Below are 26,907 nucleotides of genomic sequence, written 5' to 3'. Positions count from 1 at the left end.
TAGTTTGAAGAATCATAGTTGAATCTTAACAATACTTTAGCTTTATTATAAATAATACGTAAGTTTAAACATTTATTGCTTTTTAACTTTTTTTTTATGGTTCAAATTTAAATTTAAGTTAAGTAAAGAGGGTATTAAGCTGATTAGCCACATGTCACTGAGGTGTACTGTTAGCAAGTAACACATAAATTTTAAAGTTTAGGAAATAATTCCTGGTTGATAATCATTGGTTTGGCATTTCTGTTGCTGAAGTGTGATCAGTCCACTGAGCATACTGAATAGACTCTGTAGTTGTAATTACTCTAGCTGTTCTACTCTGTGTTTATTCTTCAGGTACCACCTCTACTAACCCTCCGCCTGCTGCAGCTTTTTGTATTTTCTAGTCAAGTAGACAGTAATGGAGAAGTCTGCTGTGGTAGTGGGTGCTCCAGGTTCTCAACTCTGAATCTTCTTTGATTTCTAGTTGGAGATTGAGTTGGAAGGGACCTCGGGAGGCCATCTAGTCCAGCCTCCCATTCGGAGATGGTCTCTTGTCACAACTAGATCAGATTAGCCGTGATGTTGCCTCGCTGAATCCTGAAAACCTCTGGGGATGGAAGACTACACTTGTAGCTATTATCATAGCAATTCACCTGCTTCTAGAGGTCCACGTAGTGCTGTTTTTGTTTAAACAGGTCTGCTGAAAACCCACATCTTAAAAATAACCCAGTTCTAAGGAGGGTTTGAGGGAGGGTGGCTGGTGGAGGGGAAAAAAGCAGGTATTTTTCGAGAAACTGCATTATCTAGTAATGTAGATTATAGTAGCCTGTTTAAAAAAAACACAGCGAAAAGCAGACGAGTTAACTAAAAGGAGTGCTACAAGGAGGAGTGCTTGGGATTTAAAATAATATTTGTATGATTTTTTTAAAATCTAAAATTTGGCTTAAAAGCAGTTTACATGTTGATTCTTCCATGATTCATTCTACTTTGAAAGTTGCTCTTCATTTAGACAAAAGGTTACTTCTTCAACAACGTGATTTTACGGCATAATAGATAAGCAAATCTAATCCTATCTAATCTTAGATATTTCTAAGGAAGTGAAACAAATTTCTTGACAGAGCAGTGGTGGCTCTTGTGTGCCACTTGTGAAATGGGTTTGTTGACAGAAAATGCCAGGTAGAACTATTTTAACATGTGATTATGCTTTTAAATTGAAAATTTATTTTCAGTGCAAAGATAGCAACTTTAACACCACAGACAGAAAATCAATTATAATTTTTGCTAGTACAGCTAAAATATTATCTGCTGCTACTAATTTCTTTTTGTTGTTCCACAATTGCTGTCTTCCCTCTGTTTTTTATTAAGTTGTCAATGGGGATAGGAATTCTGATACTGAAGCCTAAGTGTTGTAATATCCCCCTTTCTCTCCTGCTCTGTACTTTTGCATCTGTCTGCAGTACCATGGTTAATCATCTGTTTCTAGGCTTGTATGTATTTAAGCCACTTAATTTTTGTTGTGTCTTAGGCATCATCCTCCACCAGCAAGCTCTTATGCAAGTGAACTACTGTTTGCTTTTGCTATTTATTGCTTTGTTAAAGTGTCAGTATATACTGGATCTTAAAGATCTGCATTTTGCAAATGTCTTTAATACCTTCTGCTGAAGGTTCTTCTCCACACATCTTAAAATGCTGGTGTAAACAAGCTACATAGAGTATCTGGTAGTTGGAGGGTCCTTAGTTTTCAGGTTGTTTCAAATATTTCCTTATCTGTTAACTTGTTCTGGTTGGTTGTTTCAGAGAATTTCAAAAAGAGCTTTTCTTTCTCATATAAGGTCTGTCCAAATAGTTGACTCCCTTTGCTTTTAAATCCTAAATAAGTAGTTCATTTCCATGTCCTGAGTGTGGATGATAGGCTATGCTGAGAAAAGTTAAGCTCTGATCTGAGCATAGAGCCTCTCCAAACGTGTCACTTAGCACTGATGCAGTGTGGCATGCGAGGATGGAAAGCGCTCCTTGACTGCCCTGTGATACTGGGAAATGTATGTACACACATGTATTTAAGCTAACGTTTTAGGGTTTGGGGTTTTTTTTAAGCCCTTGAAAAGAGTAAAATGAGCCCTTTGGTTTTGCTCATATTTTCTGTCTTTTGCTGTTGCTGACTTCTCACTAGTTGCAGCTTACGAAGAAGTCTATTTTCAGTATAATGGGATGGGTTGCAGAAAGACAGTCAAAGCAGCGAACCTCTCAGTAGTGCAGCTGAGGATGTAACTATAACTATGTTTGATTTGTTTTCAGTCAAGCTTTCTTCTGCTTTCCTGCCTTCATGCTTCCTTTTCAGAGATGTTGTGCATTGTTTGTCTCATTGTGTCTTTTGCCGAAGAGTTATACAATACAATCAATGGCTAGTATTTTTGTCTCCCTTTTAAAAATACCTGTGAAGTGCTATTTAGAATGGGTCTGACATTGGATCAGTGCAAGTGTATTTTGTGTTTTGAATCTACAGAAAACTTGATGATTGCAATTAGGCAAAAAGTGAAGAATAATTAAATGATTAAACAAAAGTCAAATACAGAAGTGCGTGTCAATGCAGCGAGTAGTGAATGCAAAGTGAGCATGAATGGAGAGCTCCCTTGAAATGTGCAAATTCACTGATGTTTGGAAATACAACTGCAGGACAATCTTTTGAGGTGATAGATACCATTTGGTAATATTTTATCTGTTTCTGTGGGGCATCAGCTTCAACTGGTTGACTCTCAGGAGCTATGTGTTAGCTCATTAATCATATAATTTGCTGTCATGTTACTAGGTGAACCTCTATCCTGGTAGCAGCATGAATTTGAGATAATGGTTTCCTAATCAAAATAGCTGTAATCGCCCTGGCCCTCATGGTTGACTTCAACTTTCCTCTGGTTGTTTTTAGAAGAATCTTTGATATAAGGTTACTCTTAATGACAGTTCTGTGTGTTAACACAGATAGTTTGCAGCTGTATGTATTAATACAGCTGAGTCCCATTCCCTTCTTTATACAGTATATTTTTAATTAAAACACTGTACTACAGTAATACATTGGTATATGTTGTATGTGTGTTTGATAACAAACTATTCTGTAGCTTTTACTCTGTGATGAAGCAGAGATTTTGATTTGTTTAAATTGGGTATGGGTTTTATGCTATCATCAGACGTTTTCGTAGGAAAATAGAGAGCTCTGTTGGGTGGAATACTTCAGAAGATTTGCCTAGAGAGTTTTCAATCAAAAAATTACTGAATTCTTTTTCACAAGAAACCTTTAAGCTTGGACAGTGTAACTGTATAATGTAAACAGCTATCTCAAGAAAAGGAAAAATATAAACAGGAAGTTTAAAACAAAAAACCCAAAAGTAACCTTGCCTTAAAACACACTATCATTTATCTCCATATTTAAATTTTTTTCTGTGTGCAGGGAATGTCTTTAGTCAATGTAAAAATCTAATTAAATCTTCTCATGGTAGTGATTCATAGCTGACCCTCTCTTTATTGGAGCATCTTATTAGAATAATAAACCACTCCCTGCTGAGAGACACTGCCATTGACAGACAGGCGAGACACTTTGGCTGCTGATTAGAACAGGTTGATCAGGCTGGTATTGTCTTCAGAGTCTGTGAGAAATCTTTTCTTGTCCCTTCTGTAGCAGAACTTTTGAGATGCCGTTTGGCAGAGTCCAAGTTCTCGCTTGTGACCATGTACAGTCCCATCCGGTGGTGGATTATTTCATGCCACTCATTCACATTACAGCAGGCGGTCTTTCTTTGTTTTTTTTGTTGTGGTTTTTTGTTTTGTTTTTTTTTTTTTAAATTAAGGACTGTGAACACATAGAGACTTTTTTTAATCTGTAAATCTGTACCTATTTACTATTAGAAATTATCTGACAATTTGTAATTTCTTTGGGTAATCAACTTGACATTTCTTAAAGGAACTTGCTTTTTACAAGTTTTGAGCTTGATATTCATGAAGTGGATGCTCAGAATTAGGGAAACGTATCTAGGAAAACAGCTAGGCAGTGTTAATAATCATGTTTGTATTTACCTAAGGAGATCTTAATTTCTTGTTTTCCACTTAAGCAGTTTTCTCTGTTAGTATACTTACATAAACAGAATTGTATTATTTTTTAATAGGCTGAACATTTCTCCCTGGTAGCACTAGACACAGTAGTTCTAAAAGGGTTATTCTACTTTAGATATATTTGTCATAAAAGCTGGTTTGTGTTTTATTTTTTAGGTAAGCTCTGCAGGTAATGTAAATTGATGCAGGTACAAGAATATACTTACAAACAGAACTGTATTTGCTTACCATAGTACTTCTTTGGCTTTAGTCCAGGTTTCAGCCCGCTGAAGTACTTTAAACTCTGCTCTGCCTGTCCCACGCAGTGGAGGAACACAGGCACAGCAGAAACTCCAGTGTTTAAAAAGCCACAGTGAACATAAAACCTGTCTGATCTCTGCTGTGGTTGCACACTGATCCTTGTGTGCAAGGGGAAGTAACATCAAATGAGGGGGAACCTGATTACAGGAGTGGGAGAATGGCCAAAAAGGTGCAGTGAATTTCTGCAGTCGCTGCTGAGGTGTCTGGACTGAGTTTGGCAAGCCCAAGAGTAACTGCCATGATAAGCCCTTTCTTTTAACCAGGTCTGTTGTTTAAAGAGAAAATTTTTTTCAGAGACTTTGCTTAAGGGAATTAGCCCTCCTCCCCCACATTGACTTTCAGTGGAAGCCACGCAATTAATTTCCATGAGCCCTATAAAAAATCCCAATGTAAGGAACAGCTTGTCATGTTGGAGGAAGAAGTGATGAAAGTGTATTTTTTAGAAAATAATATTTTGAAGGGCTTCTCTCTCCAAACTGTTTGTACTGGGAGAGTCTTAAGTTTATAAATGCCTAATTGTACTTGTTATGTGCAGTTTTTTGTACGGGAGTGTAAAGATGACCTTGAAGGGGTCTTTGATAAACCTTTGAGTTTTAAGATGGATCTTTATCTCTGTAGTATCACAGGCAGATCGAAATACTTGGTCAGAGCATAATCCTGAAGAGAAAAAATGAGGACTAATTATGGAATTCCCTCAAGAAGACTTAAAGTAGGTGATCACAAAAGTTGAAATGGGTATTTGGTAAAAGTGTGTGTAATAAATTGCACTGGGCTGTACAAGCAATCATTTGTTACAATATCTCATCTTTTCTCATTTTTCTTCACCCTTACTTCCCTCTTAATTACAGAAGAACAAATTGATCTGAAGTGTCCTTAAAGGCTGATACCAAGTATCCTAAGTACCCTTAGAACTGGTGCTATTAAGACTTCTCTCTTTTTACCATAGTTTATCATTTTAATAAAGCACTAGATGTTGAAGTGGATGCTCTCTATCGGCAAGGCCTAAAATTTGAGTCTGTGTATTCCAACATCTTGTTCTATAAGAATAACATAATTCTAAAGGAAGAAATTAGAAATATAATAATACATCACTGTGAGGACTTGAATGAAATGACAGAGGCCATATTTTTAATGCCTTCATGGCTATGATGAATGTTTTTTTGGTTGTGCTCTTTCTGTTGCCTAATTTGCTCCTTCAGGCCCTTCTGTCGTTACCTAAGTATGCTTAGGTGTTCGCATGGTTACAAACTTCAGAAATCTACTTGCAAAATACAACAAGAGTCTGGTACAGATTCTTAAGGTAATAGGTAGCACTATGTCTTAGCTCGGATCTGTAGGAATTAAACCATTTTGCATAAAAGTTGAGTATCTTCATCCCAGTAGCTTCTAACAGGTCGTGAAACATTAGATATGATAGTCAATAACTGTACAACACAACGCACCCTACATGCATTAAATAATGAAGGCTTAAGCTCTGATACGCATGCTGGTGCCTGCATTAAATGTAGACATGGCAGAGACAATAATCTATTGTGTTTTTAGCTGAAGCTAAACATATGGAAAGATGAGACATTCCAGCAAGACAGGTTTTCAGAGTACTGAGCCGTTGAGAATTTAGCGAATATTTTAAAACCACATGATACTGCCTACAAATCATCAGAGTGTGATTTAAGTAGGGGACACTTATTTAAAAGCAGAAAATGTCAGGGCTTTGGTAACTTAACTGATTCAAACAAAACCTGTCTTATGAAATGGTTTGCTCTGCTCTCCTGTTCTGCTATGTTAGCCATTCTCCAGAGGGTTATATCCTTAATCCTGCCTTCCTCCCATCCTCTGGAATTTGTGTTGCCTTCATTAAGTTCTGGGACTTGATGTGCCTAACATAAATGATCACTAAGATCTCTTCCTTCCAGCAGTGCTTGCCATATGGTCAAGCATAGTGTATAAAAACGTCTAACTGTGCACAACATACTATGTTTCCTATTCATCAATCTCTCCACCCAAAGGTAAAATCGCGCTGCTTTTGATAGGTATAGAATACATAATAGGTATCATGCATCATCTGTTGCTTTTTATAAAAGGAGGTAAGTACTGTAATTTCTGCTCTGTTGAGGGAGAAATAAAGCACAAAGAAAGAAAGTGAGAAGACTTTGCTATTGAATTAATTCTTCAGTAGCAGAGCTGAAAATAATGTGTTATAAAATCCTGAATTCTAGCTTTAGAAGGCTGCATTCAGGAATGACACCGTGGAGCGAGTGATGTGCAGTATCGGGATCCCATCAAGCGGTCAGTCCACACAATGGGACCTTTCCCATCTGCAGGGAGCCCCATTTAGTTTGTTTGGGAATTTGGCTGGGCAGGTGGGCTGAAAACCAGCCCAGCCCATCGTCTTTTCTGGAGGCAGAACTGAACTTGATGCATTATTTTGAGGCCTTTGGCAAAGCCCCTTCTGGTGTTTACTGAACATCAGCATGTCACAGTTTAATCCTCTCTCCATTGCTGCGTGATTGACTAGTGAGTGCAGGAGAGATGATTTCACCTTGCAGTGCAGACCGAAGCAACCTCAGGTGAACTCTGCTGAACCACCAGTGGTGGAGAGGGTGGGGGACAACTGTGTAGTTTGTGCAAAGAGGTGTTTGGTTTTTTGTTGATTGTTGGTTTTGTTTGGTTTTGTTTTGTTGTTTTTTGTTTGTTTGTTTGTTTGTTTGTTTTTTAAAGGCTGGCTGGATCTCTTGGCTTGAGTTTCTCCTGAGGACTTTTGGCACAGTTTTACTGTATGGAAGCATGCATGTGCATGTGCAAGTTTAGGCTAACAGGTGGGGCACAAATTGCTTCACAAGTTAGGAGTAATTCAAGGACCATCTTTGTAGATAAACACTGATGTAATAATTCTGATTCTCATCCAGGCCTCTGAAAATTACTGTTGTTAGCATTTATTGTTAGGCTGTGGAGCACCATCTAGTTTCATGAAGAAGTGGAAATATAAACAATACGTATGTGCTGTGAAGTATTGCTTCTGAAATTCTATTACTACTGATGCTGCATAGATAGGGAGGGCTGTTTTTCCTCTTGAGGTATGTATAAAGGAGTTAATGTTTTCCATAAAGCACAGACTAGTAAGTAACAGGCTCAGGCAAGATCCTGGTGATGACTGTAAAGTAGATGCATGCTTGTTTTGTTAACCAGCTTTCACACATTCTAATATCCATATTCCTCTCTTGATTACTGCTGTGAATTAAAGGCATTTTGAAGAACATTCCACATAAGTACAAAGAAAACTATTTCAACAGTGTAATAAAATATCTATGGGAATTTGACTGCAAGGTCTCTATTTGTAACTTAAAAGTTTTCCGTATTAAAGTTACACTTTTTAAGGTGGTGCACTGGAATTCGATATTGTAAACAGATGTCTTTTTGCTCTGTCTTAAAAAACAAACTATGCACTGACAACATGTGTTTTCAGAGTGCATTAAAGAGATGTTCATATTTAATGTAAATGTGCAGATGTCTGGAGACTTTGATTCAGGGGCAGGTTTGCATTTCATAAGCATTCACCATGAGAACCTGCATGCATTTGTAGCATTGCTGTTAGCTCATACCTTTGAGAACATTCCTTGCAGGTTTACACCATGTTGCTTATCAGTAGGTTCACAGCAGCACTGAAGAATTCAGAATTGTGTTTGTTGTATAAACAATACAGTGTAAGTAACACACTTTACCATAAACCAACATTTTACTATTGTAATAGAATGACCCCAGTGTACAGCATTCCTGGCCCACAGTGCATGGTCCCAGCAGGAATTTTGCTGGCACACAGTGTGTGCAGCCACACAAGGAGCTGAATCATGAAACCATTTTAGATTTAAACTAATACATTCTTCTTCTGCCTTTTTTTTTTTTTTTAAAAGCCAGATCAGTTGTGTGATCCAGCTCTTCCAGCACAGCACAGTTGAGACAGTTGAGGGGGCTGTATGCTGCAGCGTGCGGGAGGGGATGTGTCAGTGCCTTCTGTCAGTATTGGTGCTGAAGACTGAAAATTGTTGAATCACAGCCTCAGGTTTCTGAATGTCTTTGTAAATCCAACCCTTAAACACTCTGTCTTGGCTTCTAGAGAACTGTCCAAACGACTTTACATGCATCCTTAAGTGCTGTACCAGGTTTGGCCTTTTGTGAGTGAGAAGTGCAGATGGTTAAGTGTTTGATACAGCTATATGTGCATATGCTCTTGAAGCAGACCACCCTGTGTTTATATGTAAACACTTCTAGACTATTTAGGCACATAACTTAATCTTCTGCATCCACTCAATAATAAAACGTCTATGACCGAAATAACATCCGTAGCAAAGTTCAAAACAAGCTAACCTGCAAGAATAAATGGAAATCTGCCTTCTTTTAGGTTTGGAGTTGAATCTTTCAGTGCTTTCAGATGCGTGTTGTCTCACTTCTCCTCTGCAAGGTGGAGCAGATTTGTCCCTTAGGACCTTTGTCCGAGTTATCTTAGCAAGTTTGTTCCATACAGTCCACACATTCTGGCCTACTTCTTCCCACACCTGTGGATTCATGATACCAAGATGCTCCAGTGCCGAAACTCCCTCGTGCTGATCGTATATTGTAGCCCCAAGACTGAAGGACTGTGTATAACTCGAGAGACTCAGGTTTGCCCCTTCTGCCCTCAACTTACCTCATGGTAGTTGAAGTAACGTTTTTCCTTTATAACGTATCATGAATAAAGATTGCACAGCAGGAATGGAGGCATTGAAGGAGTAGCAGACACCGAGTTAGTGTGCAGATGAGTAGGGAACAGAAGGAAACAAGACGAGCCAGGAGGAGCCTGGCTGGAGTTTTCCACCAACAGAAACTTGGAAATTGGGTGAGAAGAGAAAGGAAACCGTGGAAGCAGTTTGTTCAGAAAGGACAAGAGGACAGTGTTAACGACTATAAGAGAAGACAGCCTGGCAAGGAAGCTTATAGCTGGAGAAGTTGGTCAAAACAAGCAAGTCATTTTAGCACTGGAGCCAGGAAACATGAGCATTTTTATAGAGGTTCTACAGAAGAAAAGAGCAAGAGCCTGAATTAACAATAAAAAACCAAAACAACAAAACCTGTGGAATTTGGAGAAAGAGGCAGAGACTTCCAGGATTGATGTACAGATGTCATGGATTGTGCCAGCTGTCTAATTTAGTCTTGAGACTTGAAGTCGCTTTCTCAGCGTGAGAGTTGTTGAATTTCTTTTCACACTCTTCATTGCTTATCCAAGCAGGAAGTGTCATCTCACAAAAGCTGGCAGAGGTCACTGTTTTAATAACTATTGTTAATTGATGCTTCTGAAAAGTCTTCTATCAACTTGAATTTGCTACCTGCAGAGACTTGCTCAGCAGGTAGCTGAATCAAATTATAACTTTAATTCATTGATTAGTAAATCAGACTAGAACTGTGACTACCTTGTATGTTTTAAAATACACTATGTCTCTAATCAGGTTACCTGAAAACTATTTAGTCTCTTTATAAAATCTATAATTTATAAAATCCCAGTGCTGCTAAAAGCTTTAAGCTATGTATTGAGTCTAGTTCTGCAAAAAATAGCTGTTCATAGGTCTTAGTAGAGTGCAGGCAAGCTCTTTGCACCGATGCCTTCATTAGCGAACACTACATATGCTAGCAAGAGTCTGCAGGGCCAGCCCATGCTTCTGAAATATCAGACATGTGAAAAGAAATTAGCTGTGTTGAAAATAGTAACTGAAAGCCAAATAAAAAAAAATCTGGGAGCCAGTAAATACTGTGCTAGTAAGTGAGAGAATGTGTGGAGAGTTTCCCCTGTTGCTGTCCAGAATATCATGAATCGAGATTCAACAGAGTCATAGAGTTTCTCTTCATCTCATGTGTGGTGTTTTCTACTGACTGTATAGGAAAGTTTATGCTCTTTTATTACAAATGTGAATTTTTTTTTCCTCTCTTTTTCTCTGTCTCCCCAATATCATTTAGCAAAACTTTCTTTCTTCCAAAAGACCTCCTCAGAAAATTATTATTAATACCTATATTTCTAATCTTTAAATTGTTGTATTGAGTGGAAAAAATGAACAGCATGCAAGTTAAACACTGTGTGGGATAAATGCTATTTAAATCTTGTCTAAGCTGTTAAACATCACACTAACATTGGATTGCTGGATCTAATCCAGTAAAAATAAAAAAAAAAAAGAAAAAAAAAAGAGAGGTCACATTAGAGAACTAAGCCATCTGTCCAGTGTGGAATTGAAAGGCATTTATAATGAATTACTTTTCTATATTACTGTCTTTTGGGGGGCCTTTGTGTGAATCAAAGAGATGTTACAAGACCGTTTATCTACAGAGATGGTTCCTGAATTATTTCTACCTTGTCAACCTGATGTTTTAGTATGAAACTTCTCGTTTAGCATTTTGCATAACTAATTAGTACCTTATAAACAGTATTTTCTAACTGACTTCAAAAGTGTCTTCTGTCTGTTCCGGGCATTGTTCATCTAATACGGACGAAAGGATTTATGTATACACTTATTGGCAAAATGGCAGAGAGATTTTTCAAAGAATATCTCTGTTGCTTTATTCTAGTGTTGATTTTTCTGCATGTTCATAGAAAGACTTCGTTTGGAGTGTAACATTTTGAATTAATTTTAGTCTTTGCTAATGTTCAGGAAGTAGATTGTTGTGTTTTGACTTTTCCAGTATTAATATAGCACGTTTGTAGAAAAAAGTATTCTACTACATTAAAACGAAGATAAGGATTTATAGTGTTGACAGCTTTGGAGAGCATCTGATGTCAGGTCTGATTTTACTGGCTAGTTCTGTTACACATTCAGATGCATACCCCTGAATGAGACTATTACCATTTTTTAAAATAAAGATTTTCTGTCAAAAATATAATTTTAAAACCTTAAAAATCATGAATCTGTGTCATGAAGGAGAGAAGGAAGAAGAAAAAATGGGAGAGGAAAGTTGGTAAAAACCTGCTATTAAAGCTTCTTTAAAAATCCTCCCTCTAACCAGTAAAATTATATTAGCAAAATTGCTTTAGTATTTGATACGATTTAATGATCGGAAGTCCTGTTGGTCGAGTCTGTTGTTCTTCTGTGACTAGCATGCGTGTGGATCTGGGTTAGGACACAGGTATTGATGAAGTTATTTGAAGCTTTTTTTGAATAGAATGGGACCAACTTAGGATGTTGCAATTATAAGGTGTTAATGTATTGTCTTTTGAGGCCTAGAAGAATGAGTAAGAAGAAATTCTGCCTATAAAGAGTTTAAATACCATGCTGTAATTGAATATGGGGATTACTGGGTATGATCTTTTGCAGTCGTTTGCACTCTCTTCAGACGTTATTGAGCATCCTTTGCGTGATAGAGAAGCTATGGGGAGGGAGTTTGCCTAGATGCTATTCAACTCTTCGTAGGTGGAACAACACCTGTTCTAGGACAAGAGGAGAAGCTACTACCTTATAATTTCAGCTTGTATTTAATTCTGAGAATTCCATGAATTTTTTTTCTTAAGATTAAGATATGCCAAATGTTTGAGCACATCTATTTCCATTTGCTTTTCCCTGCTTTGTGTTATTTCTTCTGGGTTTGTAAAGGCTCGTTCCAACCAGCATCTTTTGTAAGTAGGAGAAAACTGAGATATGGTAGTATGTTAGAAGTTAGAAGTGCTTATTGGCAGAGTAAAATTAGACTTTTCTCCATCCTTAAGTGCTACGCATCTCTGAGACTGTGTAAGAGGTTCTGTAACATAAATAGAACTATCATATTTTTGAGCTAAAACCGATTGGACAGAGGTGTGTAAATTGCAACTCCGCTTAATTTGGCATTAAATTAATGTATTTCAGTTCTGCAAAATAAGTTCCAGACAGCAGCTTTTTCTCTGACCCTCTTTCCAGACAGCCTCAGGAGTGCGCTTTATCTTGTCTTTATCATATGTTCTTCAGTTTTCTCTGAAGTCGTCACCAGTTACACTTTTACATTACTTTGCTGCATCTGATTTATCATATCCATCCCTTTCGCAAGATGTTTTACCAGATGTCCTCTCTGAAGGGCACATCTATAGAAGAATTTTGCTTTAGATTAGGTTGTTTGTCATTTTATATTTGAGGCCGCCGTGTAGTCAGGCTAATTTAGTAATTATATATGCATCTTTGAAGAATCCTTCTGTTCTGATGAATCCTCAGGAAACCCTGATGTCTACTTGAAAAAGGCAAAGGGGCAAAACAATGATATGTACATCAATGCTGTTTTATCTTATTGGTCTTGGATTTTCTCTGACATCCTCTTGACTGAGAAGAGAAGGAAAAGGCTACCTGTGTGGACGGTCGTGAGAGGGTTGCTGAGCCTTGCCAAAGTAAAACGTCGTATTTCCTTAAGTGTATGGTTTTAATTTTCTCTTTTTTGTCAACTGACCTATGAAGAGTGGTACAAAATTAACAGGTTTCTACGCCCAAAGTGTTCAGAAACTAATCTTTAAGTTATTTCAGAAGCTGGTTAATACAAATTAGAAGATTTCTCTTTTGCTGTATGTGTGATTTCACTTAAAGGGAAAGACTCTGCACAAGCTCCCTGTGAGTTCCCTGTTCTGCCTTATACTGCTCAGGTAGTAAAAGGTGACAGTTAGGTTTGAGTCAAGTTTTAAGGCACGTGGTCAAGACAAGTTTTACATTTAAAAAATAATCGTACCTAAAAAAAGGTTTGAAGAACTGATTACCTCCAACATTTTCAAAGGATAAATGTACATGTCCGCTGGGATTTCTTAGAAGGACCTAAGCAGATTAAATGCCCAAGTCCAACTGTTGTTTATATGATTTAAAATTACTTGAATTTTCCTTCCTTAATGCATATAGACTGTCAGTGTCTTGTTTTATGCAACTTCATATTTTGTTTGTTTTTAACTTATTATTGGCCAAAGCTTGAAAAATTAGAAAACTTAAGTCATGCAATAATCTTCATGGTAGTGTGCAAGGCTATAAGACACATTCCTAACCACATACTAATCAAGAAACGCAAAGTCTCTCCTTGCCTGTTTCACAATCGGTCATCTCTATTCACGCACAAGCGATAGCTGAATTTGTTTGCAGAGCCTGGAGTAATTGCATTTACGAAACAGTATAAATTCTCATGCTGTATAAAAAAAGTATGGGATTCAGTAATGTTTAAAATTAGTTAGGTGCGTAGTGTCGATGTGTAGCTTACTCATCCTGAAGCACTGTTTTATGCGTCTCTTCTTTCACCATGCTAAGGAAGCTCTTTGCTTATGGATGATTTGACTTTGCTTATCAGCAAGCAAGCTGTTAATGAGTCATTCAAGTGAATGGGAAAACTTTTTTCTGCACGAGAAGTGTGGATTAAGATTTTTATGCAAAATTGTCATAACTAATTCCATTCTTTTGTTACTTTTAAAAGTGGGCTGACTTTACCAGCTGTGTAAGTGTAGCTTTCTTGATTTTATTTTATGTTTTTCTGATGATTTTTAATCCCTTGCAAAATAGCAATTGGAGCATAGCACCTCATTGGTTTTGGGAGGGGTTTTAACACATAACATTTGAACTGAGTAACTTTGAAGAGCAAGAATTCAATATTTTTTGCCTTTATTTAAGCAGTTTAAAGGGAAATAATTAGATTTTTCAGTTTTACTTTTATTCTAAACTGGGGCAACAGATTTTTTCCAAAAATCTTTTTTTTCAGAGCACGTATGTGGGCTAGCATGAAAACAGTTTTATCCATAAATTCATTCATGGATCTGATCAAGTTGCAGAGTTTGTAGATGCCTATGATAACAAGACAGCAGTGCCCCTCTCTTCTTCCGTGTATTTCAGGAGAACTGAAATTAGTACTAGAGGACAGATGAGCACACAGATGATATAGACTGTTGCGTAAACTCTGCTAAAGCAAATACTGTGCATTTTAATGCGTCCAGAGGAATGGCTGAAGAATATGAGACGTGCCCATGGGATGGGGCGATGTGTCCTGGGAAGCAAGGTCTCTGAAAGGCATTTTTCATTGTTAATGGCTGTCAGCTCCTTATACGATACCAGGGAAACAAGACAACTGTATGCTGGCTCACTTTGGCTTGCATAAGCAGAGGGATTATACCCAGCAGAAAGGATGTTACTTCACCTCGGTGTTTGATCACCCCAGAGAAACTCCTGAAATGTACTAGCCAATTTCAGAGTCAGCAGTGCATGAAATCAATTGGAAAGATTCAGAACCACCCCCCTCTAAGAATAGTCAGAAGACTTTGATAAAACCTTTATCTGTTTAGTTTATCAAAGAGAGAGTAAGGAGGTGACATCCTATGAATTCCTATGCTGGAAGAGTAATTTTGACAATGTAGCCTTTGACCTCCTGAGGGAAAAGTATAGAAATATGATGGCAGGAGTTTGAGGCTGACAGATTTGGACTAAAAATTGAGTGCATGTTTTTAAGGGCAGAGTAATTAATTTTCCAAACAACTTGCATAGAGCTTTGGTTTGTTTCCTCTTATCAATAACTTTTTGAATTATGCTTCAATGCATTTTTGAAGAATATGCAGGTATCAAAGAGAAATTAATTCAGTAAAGTCCTGTGGACATTGTTAAAAAGGAGTAATAATCCGAGTCTGTGGCAAAGAGCGTGTGTGTTAATTCTGTTGTTTTGGTAGATACGTTGACGATGTGATCAATCGGATTGATAGGATGTTCCCTGAAATGTCTATCCAGCTATCCCGGCCAAATGGAACCTCTGCAATGCTTCTGGTAAGTTGGATCATTTAATCCCTTGCAGTGGATATCTTAGCGGATTGAATTACTCTTCCTAAAATGCAGGTTATTAAAGATCTTTTTTTTTCCAGAAACATAGTGTTCTTCATTCGTCACGGCAATGTAGGATCTTTCTTGCTCTTAGGCAAATGAGTGATAAAAAGAATTTCACCTTTAAACAAAAGATCTATTACTTTTAAATGCAACTGTAGAAATATGAGCACAAACTCAAATATTCACTGTGGTTTTCAGCAGTCTTGGCAGTGAGTGAGTCTTAATCATGATAATTAAGAAGAGTGGTGGGTGGAAGAAAAGAAGGAGGAAACCAATATGATTTAAATTTGTTCAAATTGTTCTTGGGTCAGTGAATTTCTGTTATATGATGAAGTCAAGAATTTGCCTTTGAAGTAAATGAGCAGTAAAGGCTGGATTAGAGATAAACAAGTCCAATACATTCGACTTATTTCTGCCTGACCAAGCGGGATTTCATTCCAGAAGAACCTATTGTTCATATCAATTTTCACAGTCAGCTGTTGCACTTACAGTGAGAGAAGTCTTTAAAGCTTTTACTCTAAGACAGCAACATGGAAGTGGAGTCTGTAGTGTGGCAGTTGGATGCTGATTTTCCTCTAGTAGGGTGAAAGGCAAATTTTAAATAAAACTAGAAAATATAATATATACATAGCTGAAGAACTGAGACCAGATCAGTCTCTTCCATCTCAGATTTCTCATGCCACTTCCTCTTATTTTTTCTGGTCTCAAATGGGCTATTACAAAAGGCTTGGGTATAGTGTACATGTGAGTATATTTCTTGTTTCCAAGCAAACAGTAAAATGAATCTGAAAATCAGATATTTTGTCAAAACAAAATTATTGAGTCAATACAAGTCAATGTTAGGATCGCTCCTTAGATTTTTATATTGGTTTTAGAGTTTGTTGACTTTAAAACACTGTCATGGTTAGATTTTTGCCTGCATTTTTCAAAGGTTCTGTTAATTTCTCTATAGTAAGTATAGCTGTGATTATGTTTAGTTTTAATTAATCAACTGTCTAACATCCCATTATTAACTTTCTTTGAACAGCCCCAAATTTGCAAGAGATTAACTGAGTCAGAGGTTAAAATAAACAGCTGGCATTAAAACATTTAATCTGCAATTGTTGGATTCACAAAGTGGAACAATATATTCCAGAAAAGAATTGAATTCATCAGTGCAGTCTTAAGAAGCTAAAAGTCTTGGAAGCTTTTGCATTTCCTCTTAAGCTGACTTTATATTTAACTATTTTGCTATAGAAAAATGTCTGGTATTACTTCCTTACTTTGAAACCCTTTCCATTCTTCTAGAGCCCCTTTGCATATAGTAAGTACCTTCCACTTCTAATGGCTTTTTGAGGTCAGAAAATAGATGATGCTTTTTAAGATTCAGGCACAATTCGGAAATTAGGTAAATTATCTTGGATGTGACTGGTAAGAAATAAGGTAGGGTGGAAGTGGTAACTAAAAGAAGCCCCTTTTACAGGCCGTAGTACTTTCATGAATTCCACATTGCAGTTGCTCTCTAAATCAAGGGCATTATTGTTGCTACAAGATAGCAGCCCTGTATTGAACCAGTGGTATGCATATTTTCCTTGGATCGGAGATCAAAAAGATTGTTTTTAAAGTATTTTTGTATGTGATCGTGTGATGGGTTTATCATTTTTTCTTTTAGGCAGGTTTTCCCTCTTTCCCATCTGTCTCAGTTGATGTTGCCAATATGGCACTTTCCATCTGGCCCTGACTGCTACAAAAGCTTTTGCTGTTTTCAGCCACAAATCATTCAGTGAAAGGTGCTGCAGGATGGGCAGTGTGAAGAGCACCTCCCCCAGAAGAAGGGAGGTTTCTTCAGTACTTGTGATTTCTCACTGTGAACTTATCCCAAGTTAGATCTGGAGTTGCTCCCTTGCAGCAGCATGGTTTACCACAATACCAAAGGATTCAGATAATGCTTATTTTATTTAAAAATATTTCACAACCATACTGTTTGCCCAGAGTTAATGTTAATTAACTAACTGTGTAATCTCAACCACATTCATCCTTGGACTGTTCATATCATACCTGCCATTGCTTATGAAGGTCTTTGATGCAGAGGTCTAGTTGTTATATTAAAACATCTTTAAACACAATCATTCAATTTACCAGAAAAAAACCACGTATTCATCTTCAGAGGCTCTGGTGAGCACTATACATGTTTTTAACAATGTGCAGATGATTGGAAGGAGATGGGGAAGAAGGGGAAGGGAGTGCCTGTGAGATTCTTTGAAAGTTCAGAATAGCTGGAGATTTTGCCAAACAAATCATCTTTAGGAAAAAGACTTAATACAGAAAGTTTCAGGCCCAGACTCTACAACTTCATGTGCACATGGAAATCAGTTTATGTCCTTAGCTGTAGAGGTGGGACTTTCACGGTCTAAGATTCACCTGGTGTTTCAAGAGGAATAATTAGTAGCCCTGTGAGCCTGCGGGTCAAACTCTTCTGGCGAGTAACCTTTGTGTTAAGCTGGATTCTCCCTAACCAGGGTGCAGCTTTCACGTAAACTGAGAACTTCAAGCAGAAAGAAAAACAGACTATTCCTGTGAGCATGAATGCTGCGTCTTGAAAGGTTGCTACCTCCTAGTCCTTTGAGGTTACTGCTTCCTCCAGACAATAAGGAGTTTTTTTATGCTTTAGATGTATACACAGCAATTGCACCTCATTAGTCTGGATTTATGCTACACAGACCAAATACATAAATAATTGAAACCTTTCAGAGCTGTGTGAAATCCTCAACTGATTTTAAAAGCAGTTTATTATGGCATTTCAAGATACTGTTTAATCCCAATCTTCACTAGTGATTTTTCAATTAATCTTTTAATCGTACTATGCATAAAAAAGACTAAACATAGAATTATATCAGCTTTAATAACAGTGTTATGCAAAATTAATTTCCAGCAGTAGCAGAGGGAACTGCAGACTCCTTAAGGTTTTTGTGAGATTTTGTTGGTCAAATGCCAGGAATTGTAAATCGATAAACCTCATCTTGTATGTTAAAAAAACATGAACTGATTTTTCATTAATGAAAAATACCTAAATTTTTGCCTTTTTTTTTTGAATGATCAGTTGTATTCCTAGATATATATTTTTTTTCTAATAAAATAATTTGGTGGTGTGATTATTTTATGATTGTTTCACACACCTTGTTTCTGTTATCAAAATGCAGAATATTTTTGTGTGTGTGTAACAATTGCTGTGTACAATTAATTTATTCATTAATATCAGAAATAATTTTAAAAACAGTAAACATGAGCCCCGCTTTTCCAGTTGACAAATATGACTTCCCTTAGGGTCATGTACCTAGCTAGTCCTAGTCAGGTGTAGAAACTTATTTTCTTGTCTTCATCTGGGAACTACTTTGTCTTTAAAATTGTTTGTATCTCCAGTGTTTGGAAAGCTATGTAAAAGCACTACTATAGAAGTTACAAACGCTGGGTAAATATTTTTACAGATAATTGAATCGTTTACTGTAATTTGAGCTGTTTCTAAAGCATAATGATATGTATAACTAACTTCCAGTTTGAAAAATTGAATTGTTTCTGTCAAACCAAAGCTCGTGGCAGAAATCGCAATTTCTTCTTTTCATGTTACCTTGCAAATTTTTGATGATAAATTAATTTTATAAATATATACTGATGCCTAGATTTTTTAATAGATCTCTCATACAAAAACATGTTTCATATGTTTATATAATCGTATTCATTCTCCATAAAATCAAGACACATTTGCATTTGAACTTTCAAATCTTGTTCCAAGCATTTTAAACAGTCTGATTGTATGGAAGTGTGCTGTATTAATTGCAAATAGGCTAGACATCTGTTCCCTGAAACTGAATAATTTCTTGTGTCTCATTTTTGTTTACCAGTGTTTTACATAAAATCGTTATTATTTTCAGTTGGAAAAATGGATTCTGAAATTTACTATTTGTCCATAAAGAAAGGCCACCAAACTGATTTTTGTTCAAGACACCCTGATGTTGAAGAGTTGGGAGGAGGGGGGGAAATTTGCTAAGTGATTTGAAATCAGTATTGATGTCATACTTGGTGGGAAGCAATTTAATGCTGTTATTTTCAAAACAATCTCTTTTCTCCAAACTGCTTAGCAGTGTAAGCGTTCCTCCTTACCAGTGCACTGGATAAAGGTAGGCAGGCTCATGGTAGGGATATAGATCTGATGGTCACGTCTGGTGGCTTAGGCACCTAATTTTAGGCACATAGGATGAATATTCATTTAGGGATTTACTCTCTTGGAGACACTAGCTAGGTTTTGGTGTTTGACTGAATTACTGGGATGTTTGAGGACCTGTTGCGTGAGCTGGATCTTGAGGAATCACTTCTGAGCTCATAGTGGGGTGGTTGTGACTGTGGTGGCTTCACAGTTTGTCTCTTAAGATTGAGAACCAGTATTTAAAGAGCATTAAGCCAACGTTTGAGGTCACATGCAGAGGAAGAATGTCTTGAATCAACAAAGTATGCAAGCGGGGGATGGCAAGTAAATTGTAAATTATTCTCTGCATGTCTAATATAAGAATGAGGAAGAGTCTTTTGATGGGAAAGTGAACAAGAGTAGAAAAAGCAGAGGAAGACCTGTGAGAAATTCCCTTAGCTTTGCTCCCTCCACAGGGTTACTGTGCCCCAGGGTTGCTGTCCCGTCCCAAAGGTTCACAGGTCTGTGTTGATATTCCCATAGGTTTATATTCTGCAAGATCAGACATCGTTTTCATCCCTGTAAAATTCCTGGTGTGCTATAATTTAGAATGGAAAAAAGACAGAATCCATTTCATCATCTGTAGCAATGCTGGACTACTGTGACCCTTCCACAAACGTGACTAGCCACTGGCAAAATCTGTCTTTTAACCTTTCAACAATATTCTGTGCCAGTTTGTTCACTTTATTAAGAGAATATGCCATGTTACCAAGGGAGAGGGTCACCAGCTCATCCCTAATGCAGCGATATAATTTAAAGTCCTTCATTTATGTTGACTTTTTATCATGCACTATTGCAATTAGGTTAGACTAATGAAAGGTAAATTCCAGCCCTTACATAAAAAAAGAAATCCTTGTAAAGAACCTAATTAGTATGTTTGTTTATTTAGACTCTAATGGCTTAATTGCATCTTATCTTGCTATTTACAAATAGGCATCATTAAAGAATAATGAGCATGTGAGGGAAAGTGCAGCATTCATACCAGCAGCAGATGAGACATAGGGAAAAAAATAACCAGTTGAAAGTCTGGGTGGGATTTTTTTTTTTTACTTTATTTTTAATACAAACCCTTATTTTTCAGTATAGATAAATATGATTTCCAGGCATTGTACTGATCAGTAAGATAGATATATGAGTGGGAGGACAAGCTTATGGCTGGCTATATGGCAGGGAGCAGGTGTCTGGCCTTTTGCTGGAAATATGTGCAGCTTGGTTACATCTCTGGTTTGATGTTACCTTATTGTTTTCTAAGGTAAATAAAAAACGCATACAAACTTGTGCTCCTTTTTATACAAGCAGGGAGGTACCCATGTTAACTGAAACTAATGCTTTCTATCTTCTAGCTCTGCATTGCAGAGCATCTGCAGCTCAAATCAGCAGCAAATTCCCTGGGATGCTGAGAGGAAATCTGGAGCTTTGGGAATTTTTTGCAAAGTGTTGGAGCTTGGTGTTGTCAGCATACGTTTTCCTAATATCAAACTTTTAAATAAATCTGAAGAAAGAATGTTTGTTAATGCAGTGTTTAAAATTGTTTATAAAAGAGCTTTTCATGTGGTATCAGTTTCAATGAGGAGGCAAAATTAAAGGGAGGGATTTCAAGCTATTTCCTCCAGGCAGAATTCTGGCATGGTAAATTAATTTTGATCCTTTTCATTTTGTAAATTCATTTTGACCCTGATTCTGACTTATTTGGAAAGGTACTTATTTCTTTTCCAATCACAAGTGATGTTAAATGGAACTTCTTTAGCAGTCTCACAAGAAATTATCTAAGCCATTCTCACTGATTACTCTGTTTCCCTCTCCCCCTTTCTTGGCATACAGTGTCTGTCATATGCTCTTTGAGAATTATCTTGGTGATAGACAAAATATTTTTAAAACTGGGATATTTCAAGAAGATTTTTATTTTATATATCTTTGTCAGAAAAGCTGCATAATATTGCAGATTTCAATCAGCTGCCTGTCCTACCTTCTTCTGGAGCTTGCCATTTTAGGAAGCAGGGGATTTATGAATAACTTAGCTGTCTGAATTTAGTATACTTTAGTTAAAAGGAAGTTAGAAGTACATTGTTATTACACAGACCAAAACAGAAGCTACAGAAGTATTTAACTTGCAACTGTTCCATTTTCAGCTCACAGAACTGTGGGGCATATTTTTTCATTCATATTAATTGAATTTTAAAGTGACCTTGTACATGTATTGATTTGAATTAAAATTTTCTACATCAAGGACATGTTGGCATATATCCTTCAGGCGAAATATTAAAAAGCCAAGTGCTGTCTTAACAGGATATCGACAGAAGAAGTTGAAATTTAATAGGAAAAGTTGGCTTAGAAAGGAAACTGTTGCCATTTTGTCACAATTGAAAGGTATCTTTTCTGTATAATGAAAGAAGTTTCTTTCAGCTGATATCTGTGGAAATGCAGGGATGTTTCAGTGCCCATTAAAAGGACCATCTGGGTGAGTCTTGACCTCCAGAAGGAGAGACCTGCACTACTGGACCTCAGAGTAGAACTATCAAATTACTTTTTTTTACCAGAGCCATTAGTTTTTTATTACCTGCTTTCAGGTGATCTGTAGGGACGCAGTGGTATGGCTAGGTGTAAATTATATTCCATACATAGATCTTTTCTGAACATGGTCTCCAGTTAGCTTAGTTGAGCAGGCGTTGAACAAAAATGGTTTGCTGGAAAACATGATTTGTAAAATATGGTGGAGGTGAACAAAAACATAAAGTCTTGAAAACAGTTACAAGTTGTGATTATTAGAGGAGAAAATAAAGGGTATCCCATTTATTGTGTACAATATGGAATGTGCTTTACCCTGAAAATAGCTGTGGAGCATACTTTTGGCTTCCAAATCTAACAGCATCCTCCAGTCTAGTGACAGGCTGTTTTTCATTCTTTGTACTACTAGCCTCATTCTTTCAATGTTGTTAAAATGCTGAACTATAATTTCTCTGAGCTACGCTTAGTTTTACAAAATTTCTGCTTCTTTCAGACTTAACTAATGAGATGGTCCTACAAAAATAAGCTGAAAGTCCTGATCTCTCTTCCAGCCAGTGTAAAACCTACAGGAATCCCATGTCAAAACAACAGCGGCACAGAACAGGGAAGTTTTCTATTTCAGTGCCAGAGCACTCTAAGAGCTAATTCAGACAACCTAGCACTAACCCAGCCAAAGTTGGAATGTATTCTATCATTCATTTGTATTACTACAATGCCTGGATGCCCCTACTCTTGGAGAGGACCCCCTTGCACTAACTATTGTCTAAGTTGAGATTGCAAAAGTAATGCCTTCCTCGCGGAGCTCACAGTCTAAGGATGGGTTTACACAGCTCCTTACACATGTGGGAGACAGAGTAACCCTGCTTGTTCGACATTCAAGCAAGTGGGTGATCGAGGCTACTGTCCTGGACCAGTCTGCAGAATTGGACCTTTTGAGTATTGCATGGTGGATGATAGCTGGGGTCTGGGTAGCTGTGATGGATTCTGAAAGTGTGGAGTGAATCATTGGAAGGGCATGAAAACAGATGACCTGGGAAAAGGCAATGAGCTAATGCAGAAGCATTTTGAAAGCATGTGTGCAGGTAAATCTTCTGGGGAGGTTTGAGGCCAGCAATAAGCATATTCAAGCAAGCTGGAGTGCCAAACATGGGATTTTTCAGCTTGTTACGTTCTACTGTTCACTCTGAGGATTTTCAGGAACATCCCACACAGGCTTCAGATCAACTTCATCCAATTTTTTTTTTACCTGACAGCAATGTGAGATATCATGAATGCAGGAAGGGAAGAGGAAAGAAGTGAGCATCCACTGAAGTGTGTGAAGGCAATGGAGATAGAAAACATTATACGTAAAGCAGGGTCTGGGTTTTTGTAGGGCAGCCTTTTTGCTTTTCCATTAAGAAGATTTCTTTTCTTTTTGTTTAGAATTTCTTCTTTTCCTCCTTTTAATTTTACTGTGTGGTTAGTGTGAAGTTATAAGAGTCAGTTCTCTCAGTAGACCTATATCCTAGCGAAGTGCTGGTCTTACTAAGGCAGAAAAACAAATAAGAAACTGTTAACTCTAAATGCACTGACAAGTTTTTTCCAAAGTGACTCCATTTCCTTATCTTAGCAGTTACGACAAAACTGTCTTTCTGATTCCAGTAGATGATCAGCATTATAGATGAAGGCACCTCTGGGTCATGACTTTGTATTTAATTTAGTTGATACAGTGGTAAGTGCTAAAATAACTCAGCCAGTTTACTTTATTTGCAGACCAACTAGGTCTTATTACAGAGTATCCCAGCAAGATACTACATTTAGACCCAAATTTTTAGTACCTGATACCATGATATAGTTGCCTGAGAACACTAGGCAGTTCCATATATGTTCAGAAAATCCCAATCTATTGTAAGAAGGTAGGAACTAGCATAAGCTATTCATGGTATGTGCGTAAGTCGGGCCTTGGTATAAGTTACCCTACTTCAGCCTGTAACATTTTTCTTCAAAAATTTACCCATTCTTCTGACCTGCTTTTTCTCTTCATGTTCTTGCAAAATTATGCCTAGCAGCCTGTCTTCTTGAAGTCTATCATTGACTGTTTTTTTCCCTTCTTGTTTCCCTGTCCTCTCTCTTGCTGTCAACTTGTTCTTCCCTATTCTTCAGAGTCTTCTCTCCTAGAGTTGCTTTCTCCATGTCCCATGCCAAAGAATTGTCATCAGTTCTTTTCAGGATTTGTAACTCTGTCCTGCTATATAGTGATATAATAAGCAGCATTTAGAGTAGCTTGGGCAACTGTTCTGCAAAGTCCTGTATTGTCACCCCGGTCCTACCACCATATCCCCTCCTAACACTCCTTCAGGAGTGTGTCCCTGCATCAGCATTGAGATGGAGTCTTTCTGCCAGATTTTCTGTCTTCCTTCTTGTGGGGAAAAGCATCTTGGCACTTCAGAGTTGATTTGCCTGCTAGTCTCTTAGTTAGTCAGCATCAGGTTGAGGTTACTTGTGTTGAAACAGGGTGGTAAGTAGGAGTCATTAGCAGGAGTTAAAAAGGAAAAACATGTAACAAATCAATAAAGATGCATATTGACTGATTTCTTTGGATCTGTCTGCTGAGGTTAGCAGTAAAAACACAATTGTTCTAGTGTGTGTTAATCTATACTGGACAACATGTTGGAGCACAGACAATGGAAAATGAGCCACTGCTGGTTGGGAAATACTAAAATGAACTAATTGTTTCTTTTTTTATCGCAGTTTTATGCTTTTGTGGCTGAAGAAAAACTCTGTAATAATCTCCGTATAACAAAACACAAAGATTTATCGTATAGACACGCATCTTAATAATAGGGAAGTGCAAGTTCATCTTTGAAATGTAAATTGATTTTTAGATTAAAATGCCTTCATTATTGCATTCTTGTCAATAATATAATTTAGGCTTATTTCTGTTGTTATACTCTGACTGACCCTATATATTTTCCATGATACCAGTTTTATTCTTTACACTTTACGGCTTTCACAGAAGAAAATCAAGCTTCTCAAAATGTAACATTTTTACTTTTTAGCTTTAGTTTCCTTTTAAATAATTTTACATTTTTATTGGGCCTAAAATGTTCACCATTAAACTCATGGCGTGCTTTTAAAAGCTAGCATTAGAAGAGTCCGATTCTTCTTTCAAATTATTTTTCTCTAAGTGGACTTATATTGGAGAGTATCAAATACATCGAAAATAATCACATTTGCTCATTGTTTTTGACAAGTTATTGAGTTGTGGTGTTAATAAAATTGAGTGTTGCTTGGCAGTGTCAAGGGAATTCTGTGAATTCATACATTTTCAGTTGCAAATGAATGTTTGTTTGTTCTGCACTTTATAGTCTATCTCTTCCTTATAACACACACAGTGGTTTTAGATCTTTTATTTTGGTCTGTCTATAAAATATTGAAAACTGAAATTGCATCAACTTAGGCTGTTAACTTGATGGTTTTGTGAATTCAGACAGCATCAACTCTCCTTCAGCTTGTTTTTGTCCTTCTCCTGTTTTTCACAGGTTACCTTAGGAAAAGTGTTAAAAGTGATAGTGGTGATGCGGAGCCTCTTCATTGACCGGACAATAGTAAAAGGGTACAATGAAAATGTCTATACCGAAGATGGCAAGGTAGGTTATTGTATATCCAGCAACATTAAATTTTATTTTTACCTGGTATTTAAATGACAGAGAACAGGAATCCCATCACGAGTATGCTAGAAACATAAAACTGTCAAAAGACTCTGTGGATGTTTTGCAAAATGCTCAGGTTTAAATTTATCATGCTTTGCTTGGATTTTTTCATACCCAAATGTCTGACTTCTTTCTAAGCTCTGAAGCCCTTGCTTGAATTTCTAATTTATCACCTTAGACCCCAGTTGCCTCATTAATAGTGTCTATTGAGAAAACATTTTTTCAGTGTACAGGCACATCAATAGCCCAAGGTTCAGTTTTCTCTTCTGAGAGCCATTGGGAAATCTTGGGCTAGTTTTGTGCTCAACTTGATAAACGCAACTGTGCGAATCATTGGTAGGTAGTCCTCAGTAATTTTCTTGTCAGTAATAGCACATCTTGAACAGCAGCTATTAAAGCGTTACCTGTTTCCACAAGTGATTTGTCTTACGAACAATTCACCCTGCTTGAACCCTCAAATTTTGTCTGACTGCAACACACTCCATATGGCTCTCTTTAGCGCATCAGAAGATGTTAACGGGACCTGACGGCCTTCAGCTCAGCTTGTTTCTCTTTTCAGGGTGGAATGGTCTCTCTTATCGAGACATGCGCCAGGACTCTCCTTTGCCAGTTACAGTACTAAATACCTCCATCTTTCACATTTTCTCTCTGGAGCTTTCTCTTCTGATTATGAAACCTATTAAAATAAAAAGTTCATTATATCAAGATGAGTACTTGGCACCCATAGGCCATGTTATAATGAGTTGAGACTTTTCTTCCTTTCAAAAGTGATAACTGTGTTTTAGCACACAGAAGCACATTGTGTACTGACCCAGAGTTCAGCGGCTCTGAGTCTGAACCTCTGTTCTCTAGAAAAGGCCAGGAGCTGATCTGCTGAAGGAAACAGTACAGCTGTATTTCCCAGGTGAGAGATTCTCACTCGAAGGGCGGGGGATTGGCCTAAGAAGTAGTAAAATAAAAATTGCCTGATTTTGATTTGCATTATTCAAATATGCAGGTTTAAATACCATTTTGCCACAGAAGCAGCTGCACTATACTCCCTGTATATTAGCATATAAATACAGACTTAGAGCACCAGCCCTTCTTCACCCCAAGTTCTGCTCAGCAGTGAAATGATAGTCTGCCTAAAGAGCACTGACAGTGCTTGATGGATTCCTGTGTCACACTTCATTTGGGTGTGCTCATTTTCTCTGATGAATCCGGTTTCCTTTGAAGCTCCCTTGAAATACAGTAATGCTATATGTGCTGAAAAGCTAAGTAAAAGAGTTCCTTTCTGAAACTCGGCATCTGGCATTGGGCTTCTGTTTAG

At 37.3% G+C, this 26,907-nt stretch overlaps 1 protein-coding gene across 1 annotated transcript in view; it reads left to right on the top strand.

Moving 5' to 3' along the window:
* MED27 (mediator complex subunit 27) overlaps nucleotides 1-26,907 on the top strand; it is a 96,007-nt gene that overhangs the window by 51,528 nt on the left and 17,572 nt on the right. The window contains exons 4-5 of the mRNA XM_075054591.1: nucleotides 15,032-15,125; nucleotides 25,428-25,535. Coding sequence (XP_074910692.1) covers nucleotides 15,032-15,125; nucleotides 25,428-25,535 — 202 coding nt within the window. The remainder of the gene's footprint in view (nucleotides 1-15,031; nucleotides 15,126-25,427; nucleotides 25,536-26,907) is intronic.

Source organism: Buteo buteo, chromosome 23 (genome assembly GCF_964188355.1).
Source record: "Buteo buteo chromosome 23, bButBut1.hap1.1, whole genome shotgun sequence".
Taxonomy (NCBI): domain Eukaryota; kingdom Metazoa; phylum Chordata; class Aves; order Accipitriformes; family Accipitridae; genus Buteo; species Buteo buteo.
Note: the sequence above shows the minus strand (reverse complement) of the source record. Positions and strands in the feature narration are given on the sequence as shown.